Source organism: Chaetodon trifascialis, chromosome 9 (assembly GCF_039877785.1).
Source record: "Chaetodon trifascialis isolate fChaTrf1 chromosome 9, fChaTrf1.hap1, whole genome shotgun sequence".
Taxonomy (NCBI): Eukaryota; Metazoa; Chordata; class Actinopteri; order Chaetodontiformes; family Chaetodontidae; genus Chaetodon; species Chaetodon trifascialis.
Window position 1 is genome coordinate 20408753 of NC_092064.1, and position 17667 is coordinate 20426419.

Below are 17667 nucleotides of genomic sequence, written 5' to 3' on the forward strand. Positions count from 1 at the left end.
GTGCTGTAATCATTGGATGTGCTGACGATGTTTACCCTTGGGCCAAGTTTTGTAAAGGGAAAGTGCAGTTTGAATGAGATTAGAGAGAAGGAAGTCGAAGATGACAGTAAGCACAATTAAGGAAACATGATGGATGACTTAGCAAACATGGGGACAAGCGCTCGGTGAGTGCTGTATCAAAAGCAGTAGGCACTGCTGGCCTGTTGTTTGATCCCATTGCATTCGTTTTACACCATGTGCCAAGATAAAATGCTATGTACAGGTAAAATTACACATTCTTTCATTACTAATTGTGTCCCATTGTACACTGTCCAGTCACACACACACTGTTTACCCGCATTTTTACTGTGGCATCCCATTACATGACAGTCTGTTACTCAGGGCTATCTGTGACATCTCCAGCTGAGTCGATGTCGCTGTGGGAGACTCCATGGCGCCTTTGTGTAGCGGTTTACGGCAGAGTGCGGCTGTCAGCCTTTTCCTGAACACCTTACACAGGAACACATAGATAAGGGGGTCCAGACATACATTAGTGGCTGACAGCCACAGGGTGGTTTCCTTGGCAATGTAGAGCACATTCTGTGCCTTGCAATGACTCGCCATGCTGCCGGTTTGGGTCAGAGTGTAGGGAACACGGGCGAAGTGAAAGGGGGCAAAGCAGACAAAAAACACCCCCACCACCACAAACACCTTTGCCTTTGTTCTGCGAGTGGCTGCTTGAGATTTGCTCCTTGAGGCTTTGTATGATTCATAGACCTTCTTGCTGATGAACGTATAGCAGACCACCATCAAGGCCAGCGTGCCCCAGAAAACCACCTGTGAGCACACATCAAGAAAACATCCTCACAATGTTTGTCACAACAAATTCTAATCAGTTGAAGGCAAGTGATTCCAAGGTCAGTTCTGGTATCAATGTTTTAATTATGCAATGAATAGTGCACTGCATTTACATGCACCAATATTACAATGCAGATATGTTAAAGGACTAGGTCGGCATTTACGCTTATTTGCTCTCTTGCTGAGAACTGGATGAGAGATTGACATCACTCTCATGTCGTTACAGTAAATATGAGACCACTGATAGCTTAGATTAGCATAAAGGCCGGAAACGGGGGTAAATAGCTTGCTGGTCTCCAGATACCATCACCTCTAAAGCTCACCAGTTGACATGTTACGTAACAAATTGTGGTTTTGTCACTGCTCCCGGAAATAGTCTCACACATAAACCACGCCGTGTGTTTTTACACTGCAGTCTTTGTATGGATTGGACAATCCTCATGTAACATGTTATTAGTGAACTTTAGAGGTGCTGAGAAGCCAATTTAGTCACCTTTCCCCCCGTTTCCAGCCTTTATGTTAGCCTTAGCTGCCCAGGAGCTGGTTTCAGCTTCATATGTACTGTACTATATTCCCTTTTAATTAAATTAAATCAAAAAAGCAAATACACATATTTCATTGATTTAATAGTTACCTGACAGAAGTAGTTGAATCCTTCATGCCAGAGCAGGCCGGCTTTGCTCTTCAGGGAGGTGCACTTCAGTTTGCCTCCGGAGACCCGCGGTGGCTGGTCACTTAGAATAACGTTGGGTAATGCTAAAGACAACATTACCACCCAGACGGCTGCACTCAGCAGCTGACCAACGCGAACCCGCTGCAGGGCACACTTCCCAAAGGGCCTGACTATCTTCAGGTAGCGGTCCAGGCTGATGAGGCCCAGCAAGAGGATGCTGATGTACATGGTGATGTAGAACAGAACCGCAGAGTATCGGCAGTGGAAGGCACGCAGTCGCCAGGAGCCCACACCTGCATCGCTTAAGACTCTCAGAGGGATGGTCAGAGTCATCAGCAAGTCAGCCACCACCTGTTGATGAAGGATTTTTCTTAATCTATGTTTTTGTTCTGCTGACAACATATATAAAGCCCTCATGTCTTACCACATTTTTAAGAAAGACCACAAATGTTGAGGTGCTGGGGATGGTGAAGAAGATCCATGCGGCCAGGGAATTCAGTATCAGGGCGAATATGAAGAGGATGCTGTATAGACAGGGGAAAACCACAGCTGTCACACTGGTATCCCGAACACACTTGATGGAAGTGTTTGACAGGGTGTTGTTCATCTTCTGATCTTTGCAGGACCTTCAGAGGGGTGAGAGAGAGAGGAGACATGACAAGATGAGAGTACTGAGACATAGATAAAGCAGATAAAGCGACATATAAAGACTTAAAGAGTGAACACTGTATTAAGTGTCTTTGTCTGCAGTTGACTCACTCTATGATTTTGGCTTATTTTTTAACTCTTTCCTTCATAACTGATGATAACACGCAAGATTTTGGTTTCTTTCTCTCTGAATTCAACAAGTAAAAGCCTCTTATTGCCAATTTCATTTTATATATTATAACGCCGAATACAGTATAGCTTATCCAACACATTTAGGCAAGAGGTCACTCGGTAGAACTGACGGTTCATCGTGATCTGACTGCCAATGATGAAGTTGTCCAACAATCAGTGATAGAGGAAGTATTCAGACCCTTTATGTAAGTAAAAGTAGTTATAGAAAACTGTAAAAATTTAATTTTCAATTCCTGCATTGAACATAGCATAGTGAAAGCATGTAAGTATAATCAGCGCAATGTATTTAAAGTACATAGTATTATTAATACACGTGCATTGACGCAAAAGCAGAATTTTATTGACCTAGCTGGATGAAGTGGAGCTAATTTTCTAAAACTGTTTTGTATAGCACTGCGCCCAATGATTATCTTCACTATGGATTCATCGGCTGATTGTTTCCTCAATTAACTGATTAATTGTTCAGTTTCGAAAAATCCTGAAATAGAAAATTACCCAGAACCCAACGTGATACCTTCACGATGCTTGTTTTGTCCAATCAAGAGTCCAAATCAAATTAAAAACAGACGTAAACAATTCAAAAGAAAAGCAGCAAGTCCTCACTTTTGAAAAGCTGGAGCGATGAAATGTTCTTGCATGAATCAAGACCCCAACGACAACGGTCAAAATAGTTTATGATCATTTTCTGTCAATCCGCTATTTGATGAATTGACCAATTATTTCAGCTGTACTTATGTGTACTTTTGAGCGGTTTGATTATATCAAAATATCATATTTCAGATAAAAAGTCTTAATTTGGAATTGCTGCTGGAGACTGTCTGTCGTGGAGCAAAGTGCAACGTCTCCCTCCCTGAAATGTAGTGGAGGCAGAAAGTGATATGAAAGCAAAAGACTCAAGTAAAGTACAAGTACCTCAAATGTGTACTTAAGAACAGTACATGAGTAACTGCAGATATTTAAATTCCACCATTGGCAGCAACTAAATTCTGCATTTGTTCATTGTGAATTCTGCTCCTGTCTGACAGTATATCAACCTGGTGTGCTGCCTTTACAATGAAAACCTCAGCAGCTTAAATAACACTGAGGCCAGGAGCAGGCGCTATGGAAACCAAGATATACAATGCTCTCAACATTTTTTTTTGTCTGTTTTAGGGTGCACACCAATGTTAATTAGGTCTGTTCCAACTATTGTTACACAAATTCTTTTTGCCCAGCTTTGAATGGTATTTTATCTAGATGTAACTACTTGTAAAGCCAATAATTGAGCCTTACCTTCTTATCGTGTCCTTATCGTCTGTGACTGCGGGGCACGTGAGGAATAATGGAAAAAAAAAGGTGAAGAAATACAGTATTTCAGAAAGAAAGAAGAAGTGGAAAAACCAATTTCCCTTTTTCTCTTTCTTACCCACTGCAAGCAAATGCAATGAAAGAAAACCCAAAATTGAAACCTTCACTAAAGTGTTACTTTAGTTCTATAATCAGTTAAGCAATATACTACTTCTGACCTACGGAGGTTCCAGCCTCTGTGTCCGTCTCAGCATTTCTCTCCCCCCTTAAGTGTGTGTGTGTGTGTTTGATGCTCTTACAATGGGTGGTCTCTGGAGCTACTGTGTGGCTGTCTTGTCACAATCCCAATGAGTTTTTCAGTCTTCCTCCGGGTGAAAGACCCTTTCCTTCCTTGCTTCCTGCTCCAATTGTCTGCCGAGAGGCTTGTTCTGCTCCGTGCCAGTCCCCCCTTCCTCTGCTAGCTTGCGTCAGTCTCAGTAGCTGTTGACGGGCGAACACCAAAGCCATGGACTCATTTCTCGACCCACATCCAGAGACCTCCTGCACCCCACAGCTCCTCCCTCCATCCTGCAGCCTATTTACCCCACCTCTATCTGTCTGTCTTTTGTCATCACTAGCCTCAGTCCCCCACGAAGCAGAGACAAAAAAAACCACACACATTACACCACTGACTTCTTGTGAAATGTGTTTTTGTGCTTCCTTTGAACTCCTTTACCATAAATGCCATCAAAGAAAAGGCAAGTTACTGTATTTGACACAGTAATTTGTGCAACATATAACTGTGTATTACTTTTATGTACTCTGTGCTTTTGAGATAACATAAGAAGTAAGTATTCAACAGTCAACATTTTTTAATTAAACATATTTGCAATGAAGCTATTGAAATTGAGACCAGGCATTGGCATTAACTCAATAAAACTACACAGATAAAGAAATCATAACACTCCTGTTAATCAAAAAGGTTCTGTGCAATAAAGTGGAATGACACAGGATTAAAAAGTATTGAACACAGTAAGAAAAAGTGATGCCCTGTGCTAATTACAATCAGCTGGGTTAGTGCATGTTGGTAAGTTAGTGCTTCCACTGTTTGACAAAAGCTTACCCACCTCTGAGTGCAAGTAAACAAATTATTTGTTACCAAGCTGTCACATAAAAATGTGTCATGGTGGTTAGCTTTGCAGCGACACTGTTAGGCAACACAACAATGACACTGGTTACTGATCCATTTCTCAACTCCTAAATGTTCCTAGAAGCACTGCTGGGGCCGTAATCCGCAAGTGAAGGCACATCACTCCATCATCAGTGACCACGCACAGGAGCTCCTCGCAACATTAGCAACTGGGCACTCAGGAAGTTAGTCAGAAGAGTAGCACAAGAGCAAAGGACCAATCAAAAAGAGCTGGAATCAGCAGGTAGTCGTCACAATAGGCAATGCACTCCACCACAACAGTCTCCGTGCACAATCACCCCCGGAAGAGTCAGCTTGTTTGAAGTTTGCAACACAACAAAAGTCCAATTTTTTGGCAACAATACGATGCACCATGTTTGGAGGAGAAATGGCTCTGCATGTGAGCCTGAAAGTATCCGCAGTGAAGTTTGCAGGTGGAAGCGTCGTATGGGGCTGTTTCTCTCCTCATGGTACAGACAGAATCCAAATCATCCAGGTGAATTGAGCCATGTGCTGGGAACTTCTTGAGAAGAATCTGTTGGCATCCACCAGGACGATGAGGATGAGGAGAACGATCCATAAGGCTCATATTGGCGCAGTCAGTCGCCACACTTAAAACTAATTGATCAAAAGACTGTCTGTGTGGAACAACGGACCAAAATCCCACCCATTAGTTCTTCATACAGGAAGCATCTCAAAGTCACTGCAACCAAATGTTTCTCCACCAAGTGTTGAATTCATTTCAGTGAGTGTGTTCAAATACTTTTTGAAGTATTTGCCTATCAGACATTGGCTGATTTCAGACAGATCGGCGTCAACCGATTAAAGTCATCTTTACTGTCACCACGAACACATGAGTTCAGTGTGAGATGCAAATGTTAACTAGCTTCAACTTATCTTGCTTTGCATGGAGGCTTCATTTATAATGTCTCTCCAAGAACTTTATTTGCCTTCTGATTTTGGACTTCCAGAGCCCCCCCCGCCATATCACCCTCTTGTCTCATGCTGTTTAGCTCATCCATCCTTATTGTATTTCCTGTTAATGGGTTTCAAGCTATTTGGAACAACACTTTGAATGCTACAATTTCTTTTCGTGTGTAGTTTCATGGAGTTAATACTATTGTCTGCTCTGGATTTCAGGTGAGCAGCTGCTTTGAAAAAAAATGTTTTATGAAAAAATGTTGACATGTTGAATACTTAAGTCCCCCAATGTATTCTGTTCTGTCTATAACCAGCACAAATACACTAGATTGAACATTTGTTCCACTCACGTCTGACTCAGTTTAGCTTTCCTAGTGTTGAATTCCCTTTCGTGCTCTCTTGATAAAAATAGTGGACTCTGAAAACAACACATTATTTCCTGTGTGATTTTACTTGGATGTGGGCCAGGAGTTATGACCGGGGGAAAAACATAGCTGAGAAATATCATACGTGTGTTTACCAGAGGCCTCCGAGTGAACTTTCAACTTTTGTGACAAGGACTTGTTGTTGTTGCTTAACCAGAATCTGGCTTAAATGACAGTGACACAGAGACCTGACATTTCCAGTTTTCACAAGTAATCTTGACATAATTACAACACAGTGTACCTACAGATAATGTAAACTCTGCATTACCACATTTAGCAGCAGTCAGGTTTTTTGTTGCAGAATCACAAACTTAGCAGATCCTTTAGGGGAAAAAAAACTTGAAAATTACAATAAGGCCTCAATTTTGTGTTTATTCATTAGTACATATCATAGCTTCTATGCTGTAAACACCCATGTAAAGTGCAGATTAGCACACCGCAAATTTATGACATTGACTGATAGGCACATTTCAGATGGATTCGCGTCACCATATTAAAGTCATCTTTACTGTCACCACGAACACATGAGTTCAGTGTGAAATGCAAATGTTAACTAGCTTCAACTTATCTTACTTGGCATTGAGGCTTCATTTGTAATCTCTCTCCCAGAACTCTATTTGCCTTCTGATTTTGGACTTCCAGAGCACCGATAAAACCTTTGTTGACAACCCCTCCCAGCATATCACCCTCTTGTCTCATACTGTTTGTCTCATCCATCCTTATTGTGTTTCCTGTTAATGGGTTTCAAGCTATTCAGAACGACACTTTGACAAGACACAAAACAACAATTCAACATGGGTTTAAAAAGTAAATTTCAACAAATAGCAAACAAATATATACGTGAAACAGTAGTCTGACAGTCTGTAAGTCCATAAAATGATCTGAGCTCAGTCCATGGCCTCTGTCAGAATCTACTTTGGTGAACTGCCCTCTGCTTTCCCTGCTGAGGCCTGGAATGAGATGGACACACTCTTCATCATAGACATCAGTTTCTCCTTGAACTCTCTACACAGGAAGACATAGAGAAGCGGGTTCATGCAGATGTTTGTGGTGGCAAACCAGAGGCTGAGCTCCTTGGCAAACCTGCCCTTTAACCAAGCGCAGCTGGAATGGGACAGATTGTTGACTTGCTGGAAGGTGTACGGGATCCTGACAATGTGGTACGGTCCGAATGACACAAAGAACACAACGACGACCAGAAAAACGCGCAGTTTGATCTTCTGCTTTCCCTGGTTGTTATTGCTGCCGGAGTTTCGAAAAGACTGAATCACCTTGTTTGTGATGCAAATATAGCAAACCGCAATGACCACACTGACGAGCCAGAAAAAAACATTCATGTAAATCACTATCCTCCCATGGAGCTCCAGTCCAGCCGTTCCTTTCATGTCCATACAGCCGGTGAGCTCTGCCATATTGGCGACTGGTTTGTTACTTAAAATCATGTTTGGTAAAGCTGTGCTTCCAAACAGTATCACCCAGACTGAGCCTGATATCACTCTGCTAAAGGTCAGGTTCTGACCAAACAACTTGCTGCGGGGGGCCATGATCTTGAAGAAGCGGTCCAGACTTATAACACCCAACAAAGTGATACATGTGTACAGTGTACTGTAGAAAATGGGACTGACATAACATGAGAGTATGAATAACTTGTGCGGCGCACCCAGCAAGTCACCTGCAGCTTTGATTGGGATGTTCAAGGTCATGATAACATCAGCAGCTACTAGATTTTTCAGGTACACCATGAAGGTGGAGGTGTCCTTGAGGTGCAGAGACACCCAGGCCGCCACACCATTCAGCAACAAAGCTATGGGGAACATTAAAAAGTAGAGGGCTGGGACAAATTTTGCATCATAAATGAAACTGTCACACTCCGAGTCGTTGTGAGATGTGTGGTTCGATGACATCACTGCACCTGAGGAAGATGAGAGTTTAAAATGCATTTTAGAAACATCAGCTTCACCCAGGCTCTAGAAAAATGCAAACTGTCCCTCTGAATATGTGCAATATTTTTTGGAAACATGACAGTTATAACAGTTCCCTGTAGTCAGGGAGAAGTCCTTCAACAACGAATCCTTTCTGTGGGTTAACTTAGTGTCAGTGTTTCAAAAGGCTTCTTTCAGGGCTCCACTCACTGTGCTGTGAACGTCAAAGGGGAGATCCATACATTCATCCACCGGCCGTCGCTGATCCGAGTCCTGATTGGAGCCTAAGTGAAGCAAAGGCAGCACTGTGTTGTTTAGGTGTTGTTTATGCCATAGTGGTGTAAATAAATTAGATTTTAAGCAATCTTTCAATTACAGTCTTTTCCATGATACATGTATGCCATCTTCCAACGCTTTCATTCACTGATATATGAGTTCAATTACAACAGATATCCTTGAATTTATTTATCTTCGTGAATCTGCACTCTGGAGAATATTAAAATGATGTTGGGTTGTTTAATAACATATCACTTTTTTTCATATTTTTTCATAAATCAGATTTTTTGAATTGTGTACTCAGGGGAATATCAATCAAATTTGTGTTGGCTTATTCATTTTAAAAATGGTGTTTATCTGTTTTTATAAATTAACTCCCATGTCAGAAATTTAAATGAATAAATATATTTACATACATTTGAATCCAAACTTGCATTTTTTTTTCATACAGACTTTTAAAGATAGTTTGGATGAAGAAGTAACTGACTGAACCAGTTAAACACAGAGCTCACAAAGTCTTTCTAAATCAAAGCCATTTCTTTACATTCTTAACATATTTCCCAGCTGTTTAAGCAGCAGTGACTTGGTATAGTTTAAAAAATGTATCATACAATCTATCATTTTTATGACACTACGGAAACACGCTGTGCTTTTCTGGATCATTGATCACATTTTATGAACTAAAAATGTAAGTAAGACACATTCTGATAGTAACTTACAGTTGATGGCTCGACTTCTCAAACACAAAGCTGCAAGAGGGAGAGCGTCAATGCACTGACATAATATCTGTTTTAAGAAACAGTGTTGATTTTCCTAGCAAACAAATCAACATCTCAGCTGTGTTAAGACTGGCAGTTCATCAGGGCTTATGCAAAAATAGGAAAAACTTACTGGTCTTTCGACTGGATGGGTGAGGACTTGGATTCGAGGCAGGTGAAGTGTTGGTGCACACATGAATCTCAGACATCACTGTTTCTGTCTCACCTTTAGGAGGAGCTGATCACAGTAAGCACTTAAAGTTGAACTGTCTCATTTGATGCTGTGTTTGATTGCAGATTGATTGATTGCCTGCACCATGATTTGGATTCTGCAGCGACTGGTGCAGTGACATCATCTGACCAAAGGTGGCCTCAGCAATTAAAACCGAGCAAAGTGTACTGCAGGCAACACTGAGGCTTTTTGTTTGCTTAAACAAAGAGAGTGCAGCCCCCCAAGAGAGACTTTACATGAGGTTGGGCTGCAGTTCCATTTCAGTCAAACCAATTAGAAATGTTTGGTAATGTGTTGGTGTGTATTAGTGATCAAAACTATTGTTGCATTGTGCAGCGGTTAGAGTTTTGTGGTGACTAACAAAGTAGGCGCATTGGTATGTCATTTTAATTCTTTATTTCCCTGCTTGGCACTGAGGAAGCCACTGTTGATGTACACATAGTTTATTAGAGAGTAATTAAAGATAATGAAATCATTTAATGAGGCCAAACTGAATATTAAGAAATCCATTCAAATAGAAGAAATTAATTTTGGCGGCTGAGCAATGCTCTTTTGCAGCAAAGCTATTACATTTGGACACAGGATTTATGAGAAATGTGGAAAGATTTATGATACCATTTATTTTAGCCCTTGAAGTAATAGGCCAAAACTTTGCAGGATGCAATTATATTGTACTTTTGTGGAGCAGAGAAATAGAGAGCCCACTCTTATTTAATGTTGCAGGCAATATAAGTCATAATGATGAGGGGGGATAACACAAGTTCTCCAAAAATGCTTTATTATGCTTTTCATTTAAATTGCCCCTTAAAAACCCACAAGACACAAGACTGACTGACATCATTACTCAGAAAATCGGCTAATGATGAGACAGCAAATCCATCACAAAATAACAATAGAAAAGATGACTTCAAACTCAAATCTATTAATACATGTGGGTCTCACAATAACACCTCAGTATGGGATTAAAACATAGTGTTCAGCTATGAAGACATGAAAGAAAGTACATAAAGACATACATCTCAACAGAAAAAAATAGTCAAACAGAGTCATAACACATACTGTATGTAAGAAGAAAGGTACTAAAAGGCCACGAACAAAGTTCCTCTCAATGGGCCTTCAGTGTCAATAGATGCTATTCTCCGTTAGGCCACTAGAGGGCAGTACAACACACACTTTAAAGATCAAAAGTTACTGTGAGGCTTCTAAAACTCTCTTGTTTCCTATGTTATTAATGTTATTCATATGTGTCATTCCATATAATTACACAGGAGCCTTATTTGTGACCGAGGACATCTTATTTCTCTCTAACTTGATTTCATGTCCATTTGTTGATGAATAAATGACTACTTTCTACTGCGAACTCCCCTCTCCTTCACCTGAATATGAGCCCACACCGATCCCTCTGGCTTTCATCATGTCAAGCAGTATGTCTTTGTACTCCCGACACAGGTGGGTGTAGAAAAGAGGGTCCAGGCAGGCATCGGTGGTAGAGACCCACAGAACAAATTTATGGACTATTATCACCCATGTTTGGGTGCAGTCGTCAATGTCAAAGATTTCATTTAGTGTGAATGGGATACGAGTCACATGAAGAGGCACAAAACATATGAAAAACACAAGAAGAATCAAGAAGACTCGTAGCTTGGTCTTCTTCTTTCCATGGCTGTTGCTGCTCCCAGAGTTTCTGAAGGACTGCAGGACTTTCAGTGTGATGTAGCAGAACACACTCAGTATGCTGACGAGCCAGAAGAAGATTTCCATAGACAAAACCGAATACTTGTGAAGCGTCAGACCAGCTGGGCTTTTCAGGGACATACAGAAAGCTTCAGTTATGTTAACGGGATCCTGGTCTGTTAGAATGATGGCCGGTACACCTGTTGTGCCAAATAACACCACCCAAACAAAGGTGGACATGAGAAGGCTGAAGGCCACGGTTTGCCCTAACACCTTTCCACCTGGCTTGACAATTTTGAAGAAGCGTTCAAGGCTGATAAGACCCATCAAAGCAATGCTTGTGTACAAACAGCAGTAGAAGATCACACGAGAGTAACGGCAGTCGAACGCCCTCAACTCAGCTGCTCCAGGCAGCCTGCTCGCTGCCATCGGCGGGAGTGTCAGCACCATGAGCAGGTCGGAGGCCACCAGGTTTTTGAGATACACAATGAAGGTAGAAGTGGAGCGGAGGTGCAGACACACCCACATCGCAACCCCATTGAGCAGAAACGCAACGGGGAACAAGAGGAAGTACAGGTACGAGATAGCCACATTTACGGTCACAAGGTCGATGGAAGCACAGCTTGAGGAGGAGAGTGTTGTGTTGTTGGACAACATTATAGAATCTGGAATGAAGAAAATAACATACAAAACATACATCAGCAAAGGTTTGTCAGTCCTGACCTGATTTGTGTGGTGTGATCACCTCATGGCAGTGAGGTCTGTCACCCTGCAGACAAGAGCCACATTCAGAAAGTTTGCTTTTGGTTCATATTTCTTTAAAATGTTGCAACAAATTTGGAAATGAAGAGTGACTTTGGTTCATTGCTGACGAGGGCCCGTTGGCATGACTGGAGGAACATGACGTAACGTGAGAAGACACATCAGGCTTTTGGAGTGAATGATTGGGTTAACTTCAGGTCCAGCACTCACATGAGACTGAGAACTGCTTTAAATGTTCCCTGCTTGCCCAGTTGGACCTGATCTGCATGCGTCATTAGTTTAAAAGACATTTGTTGCTATGATTTGGTTTTGAATACCACCACCACAGGATTTGAGTACATCCTGGAGGAGGAACCTGACACTTCCACATTTGACACTACATGACGGAAGTTATGCAATTGTTGGATTTGTTTTCACCACACTGAATACAAGAGCAAAAACTTTATTGCATTACTTGAATCTCACAGACACATGCTGAATACAGATTCTACCACCTTTTAAGGACTGGTATACAATCTTTTCTTCTTCTTTGTCACCTTTGTAATTGGTCTGCATTTAAGTGTATTCAGTCAGAGCTTCACCAGGATTCTCCTCATCAGTAGCTTTTATACATTCAGTATTGTGTAGTTAAATTTAGAATGATATTAGCAAGTGAATATACTGCATAGAGAATGCCCTTTGACAGTAATAGCTACCTAGTACAACAAAAAGGCAAAAGAAAAGGTAAGGCCCACCGTAGCGTCAATGCCTTGATGCCGTTCACTAAACCATATTTAAGCAATGTCATGTTCAGTCTGATCTTCTAACCAGTAAGTAAGTTTGATCGAATCTCAATCGAATCTGAAAAACAATCCCCAAAAGGCTGTGAAACAAAACATTATATTTAGTCACTCACCAACAGCAGCATTCTCCTTACCTCCACAGTGTGTAGCCTGAGGGGGATTAACGCCTTCAAAAGATGAATTTACAAAGTGTTTCAGCCTATTTAACCAGAGAGATGCAAATCCATGAAGAGTGCTGCAGCCTCCGTGGGGAAAAAGGGGATTCAAATAACATAGATGGTGGTAAACCATGTGTTTTTAGGCTAGACTGAAGTCGTCCCCATCATCTGTCACATCCAGGTTGCTCTGTTGTTCTGCTCGTGTCAGTATTGTTCTGAATGACAACTGATGTACTTCAAAAGATGTGATACAATTCTTCATTTTCTTCTAAACAGAGTAATAGTACAACAGTTATAATAAATGACACCTATTTACCACAACAGACTGATGACCTTGACAATAGCAAATTCTTATTATCAGCTGTACGGTGTGATTGAAGAATCAGTCAGTGCCAACGCAATAAGCAGCAATACCTTCATACACATGCAACACCAAGAGATCACATTCTGTAAGATGTGAGGTTATTTTAGATGAATTCTGTGGAAGTCTTTAAGGTTAGATTTATTTTTAGTTTCTTAATGATTGCGTCACATGTTCTTCTTTTCACGATTAGTGGCTGTGAGAACACAGAAGAGGAACTTTGTGCTGTTGTGTAGAATAGAGAACAGCAAAAAAATGTCGGTTCTTCTACTCCTTTCATTTGTCAATAAAAAAGAAGCTGATTAGTTTAAGTTACAAACTGAACCTGCAGGTCTTTAAAGGCACAATGTCATAATCATTTTGTGATGATAATGAAGACAAATACGTGATCTGGCACACAGATTTCGGTTCTGTCTCGAGGACAAAGCTCAGTCTCAGTCAACATGTTGATTACAGCGAAGCACTGTGTGTGTCATACCACATGAGAAGAGTCTTTATTACGGTTTTAGGTACACATGGAGGAGTCTCTCAGAGGGGTGCTGCCTGTCTCTGTGTCTGACCCTCTCATTATTAGCCAGCTACAGGTACCAGGAGGCAGCCGCAGGGTCTTGAACAGAGTGGTCCTGAAGGACTTACAGAGGAAGAAGTAGATGAGAGGGTCCAGGAGAGAGTTTAAGGATGAGAGGAAGAGGGTGCTTTCCTTCAGCTGAAAGAAGAAGAGTTTGAGCTTACAGTCAAAGAGAACCCCTCGGGTCTGGCTCATGGTGTATGGCACACGGGCGAAATGAAAGGGCACGAAACACACAAAGAACACTGCCAGAACCAGGAAGACATTCGCACTCATTTTCCTTTTGGCCTGGTTGGGCGTCCGAACCGTTGACCTACTCTGCGCCTGACGTATGGTCCCTCCAGCGCGGGTGCGGGAGTAGGATCTGTACAGCTCTTTGGTGATCAGAGTGTAGCACACTATCACAGTCACCAGGTTGCCCCAGAAAATAACTTGACAGACGTGATTTACCACCTCGTGCCAGCGCAGCCCAGCCTCTGTCTTCAGGTCACTGCACTTGAAGTAAGGAGAAGTCGGGGTTTTACATGTGAGGATCATGTTGGGCAGACAGAGAACCAGCAGGATGGTCCAGATGGCTCCTGAAAGGAGTTTGCGACGGGCCAGCCGGGCTGCGTTAGTCCCCCGAAAGGGCTTGAGGGTCTTTCTGCAGCGATCGATGCTGATGAGGCCGAAGAAGAGGATGCTGATGTACATGGTGAGGTAGAAGAGCACCGAGGAGACCCGGCACACAAAAATACGCAGCCCAGTGGAAGCCATGTTGGAGTCTGATAACACCTGCAGAAACACAGTGTGCAGTCATTTACATTTTACAACGGTGCCACTTTCTAATTAGCATCTTTTTATAAAGGACTCCTAAGATGTAACTCATTTCTTTATTATTGGTTATTAAATGTTTTAATAATGCATCAAAGCAAATTAGAACATTTGGGTTGCCAAGTTCTGAAAAATCTGTCTAACTGGTGTTTATTCTTCTCTCTCAGGACACTTTATTTGTCTTCTTGGCTGTTGGGCAGCTGGACCGCAATTCATTTATTAATTATTTATTAACATTATAACTGCAAGCTTGATGGATTACTGTAAAAAACACTTTGTCATTCATTTATTAACATTTATAGGTGGAGATGACCTCCTGTGTGTAGCTGATGACTAACACGTGTAACTTCAATACTGATGTCTATTCCCCTTTATTAATACGTTTTTGACATTTATAGCTGCATAACTTCATGCCTCTCTGAAATGCAAGAAGCTCATGACCGTTCTTTAATGACTTGGATGAGAATGAGTCAGCAAGAGAGATTTTTCACAACCTTGCACCCAAAGGTTTGTTCTACTGAATGACTTCTAATTAATTTATAGGAAACAGTTTAATAACCATTAATGAATCTTAGAGGCAACTCGAAACCCCCTGAAAGTGTACAAGTCAAGCCAAACCTTGAACGGGAACGTGAAGGTCATGATGAGATCTGCAACCACGATGTTCTTCAGGTAGATAATGAAGTGAGACTTTGAGGGAATCCGTAAAAACACCCACGCAGCCACGCCGTTGAGCGACAGCCCGAGCAGAAAGAGAAAGGAGTAGAGAACCGGAAAAACCACCGTCTTCAGAACGTTGTCACGAGAACAGGTGCTGTTGGTGTGGCTGTGATTGCCAGGGAACAGGAGGGAAGTTGCATTTGTCTCCATGAGGGTTGTCTGAAAAATACAAGTGGAAGCAGTTCTCAGTATGTTCTCAAAAAAAAGAAAAAGAAAAGAAAAACAATAAATAGTCTGAAAAGGTCAGTCATCCTTGTATATCTGCATCTATATACATACATATACTGCATTGTATATACATTTATTGATGTCTCTACATCATATAACACAAAGAAATTTCAGCATTTACACAATCTGTAATTCTATTCTGCCTGATTTATAGTAATCAGTAGAGTTTATGGTTTTATTACTGACCTGTCGATGTTTCTGATACGTGTCAGTGAAGTCACCTTAACGTCCCAGTGCCGGTCCTATTCAACGTTCCTCTCCTGTATTCTGTACAAACGTGATCTGTCTGGTCCACACAGTTTCGGTAGTGTGTGGACGTGTGTGTGTGGTTTAATGATACATAAGTCACAGGAAGACTTTCTCTTTTTCTTCTTCTTTCTCTTTCCTGTCATGAGGAAAGGCTGCAGACTGCACTTCTAGATCTATTTCAATAAAGAAGTTCAGTTCTATGTATTAATTGGCCCCAGAGGGAGACTGATTTGCAGCAGATGAACACAAAGATAATCACAAACTGAATGCATCTTCTAAACAACAAAAAAGCACAATAAAAGACACAAGACTGCAATATGTAGCTAAACAACATTTAAAGGTCATCATCCATATATTTTTCTGAGCTACTGTTGTTTTAATGATGGACTCTCTAATACTGACAAGTTGTTTGGATTAAAGTGTTAAGATCTGATAAATGGGACTCCTTGTTGTCCTTTCAAAATATGATACAAGCTAATGTGTTTCCTCTTATTCCCTTATTTGACTTTTGGTAGTTATTCTTGCATAATGTCCACAGCTTCTGCAAAACGTGCTAGTACGTAAGTTTATTTCTGCAATAAAGGAATTAAGGAATAAAAATCATTTGGAGGTCCATAAATATTTGTGTTATTGGATGAATGCATGGCAGTCACTCCATTTGATTTGAGTATGACTCACAGTAGCTCCTACTGTGAGTCATACTAACCTGTAATTTGGTTCATGTAAACCTGCATAATTGAACAGTGATGTGCAGGAAAACTACATCAGTCAGGGTTATCCGAGGCAAAAGTAATTTGTCACATCATGAGTCATTTAACACAGCCTTCTCTTCATTTTGCCAGATTGTTCCTCTGTGCTGGGGATGAACTGCAGCCTTTCCCAGCATGCACTGGGAAAAAAGCAAGAAAACACTCTTGACAATCTCAAGCGAGCAGCACAGTTAAGCACTCATCACTTTACCACACATTCCTGCATTCTGACACCTGTAACTATTTATAATAAATCCTCAAATAGACTGAAGAGGACTCTTAATACAATACAATGCAGTTCCTTTGCGAGCAAACAGCTTGGGAGCATATGGCAGTAAAACCATCTGTTCCGAGGTGGAAAAAATATGAAACAGTGTTTCTGGCAGATGCTTTACCAATATGAATTTTTTCCCACTGCTCACAATTCCATTCACATTTTGAACTCACTGCCTTTCCAGGTCTTGTTAGTTGTAAGTTTTTCTACCGTGCGGTCTTGAAGAGTGCACATGTTGTGAAACTATTTTTTTTTAAGTGGTTTCACCCTTCGACCTCGTTCTCTCAGAGACAGAGCATGAAGAAACTTCCCCAAATTGTCGTCTGTTCTATAGCATGCACAGGTCTGCCCAAAAGTTTTCAAGAAGAAGCTAAAGAGAGACAGGAAATGGTGGAAAGAGAGGGAATGAAGAAGAGGAAGTCTGCAGAGCATCATGTTGTCTCGGCGCACCTGCATCCAGACCTTTAAATATACTAAGTATTCAGAGGTTGCACAGCTTTCAAGCCAAAAGAGTAAGGTGCACACTAACTAGGATGTGGGTATAAAGTGGAAGTAAAGTAATGTTTGCTTCATATTGACCTGTGGGCTACATGGAGCTGAGAATCTATGAAGTGTTTTACTTTACTTATTGTGTTATTAGGCTGATATAATGTTTGCATTATTTCATTATCTTTTCAGTAAATAAACGGAAATTTATCAACTCATATGTATGTGTTGTAGTAGAAATAAGAAAATACCTTGAGATGATTAAAGCATCACGTATACAGGCTCATAGCACTGAACCCATTGAACTGTCTCAGCAGCGAACACACACAGCAAGCAAAACTGTCACATTGTACTCGGGTGAGTTTGTGACTCTGTTTAAGGATGTAAAGCCCCCATCTTAATCTCTGTTAGTTTAAAAGCTGACTCGCTGTTAGGCTTTAGAGTGTGGGGATATTCCCTGGAAACAGCGTAGACCCAGTGTGAATAAAACTCGTAAACGAATTG

At 41.2% G+C, this 17667-nt stretch overlaps 4 protein-coding genes across 5 annotated transcripts; all 4 read right to left on the reverse strand.

The window, feature by feature from the left end:
• Positions 1–212: 212 nt before the first annotated feature.
• LOC139336496 (P2Y purinoceptor 13-like) lies at positions 213–4002 on the reverse strand. 2 transcript variants are annotated; one of them, XM_070970630.1, is made up of 5 exons: positions 3937–3999; positions 3623–3650; positions 1935–2136; positions 1472–1861; positions 213–816 (listed from the first exon to the last, which is right to left on the reverse strand). In XM_070970630.1, the coding sequence occupies exons 3-5, from the start codon at positions 2115–2117 to the stop codon at positions 343–345; spliced, it is 1047 nt and encodes a 348-aa protein (XP_070826731.1). In that variant the 5' UTR covers positions 2118–2136; positions 3623–3650; positions 3937–3999; the 3' UTR covers positions 213–342. The 2 variants fall into 2 exon arrangements, with proteins under 2 accessions (XP_070826731.1, XP_070826730.1); XM_070970629.1 differs by lacking the exon at positions 3623–3650 and having other exon boundaries at positions 3937–4002.
• A 3060-nt stretch (positions 4003–7062) lies between these two features.
• Positions 7063–8055, reverse strand: LOC139336107 (P2Y purinoceptor 13-like). Its single transcript, XM_070970006.1, has one exon. It carries the CDS (start codon positions 8053–8055, stop codon positions 7063–7065), a length of 993 nt encoding a protein of 330 aa, XP_070826107.1.
• Positions 8056–10568: 2513 nt separating this feature from the next.
• On the reverse strand, positions 10569–11672 carry LOC139336845 (P2Y purinoceptor 14-like). Its single transcript, XM_070971115.1, has one exon. The coding sequence runs from the start codon at positions 11668–11670 to the stop codon at positions 10690–10692; it is 981 nt and encodes a 326-aa protein (XP_070827216.1). The 5' UTR covers positions 11671–11672; the 3' UTR covers positions 10569–10689.
• A 536-nt stretch (positions 11673–12208) lies between these two features.
• LOC139336489 (P2Y purinoceptor 12-like) lies at positions 12209–15743 on the reverse strand. Its single transcript, XM_070970620.1, has 3 exons — positions 15592–15743; positions 15076–15336; positions 12209–14418 (listed from the first exon to the last, which is right to left on the reverse strand). The coding sequence occupies exons 2-3, from the start codon at positions 15325–15327 to the stop codon at positions 13582–13584; spliced, it is 1089 nt and encodes a 362-aa protein (XP_070826721.1). The 5' UTR covers positions 15328–15336; positions 15592–15743; the 3' UTR covers positions 12209–13581.
• Between the last annotated feature and the right edge of the window lie 1924 nt (positions 15744–17667).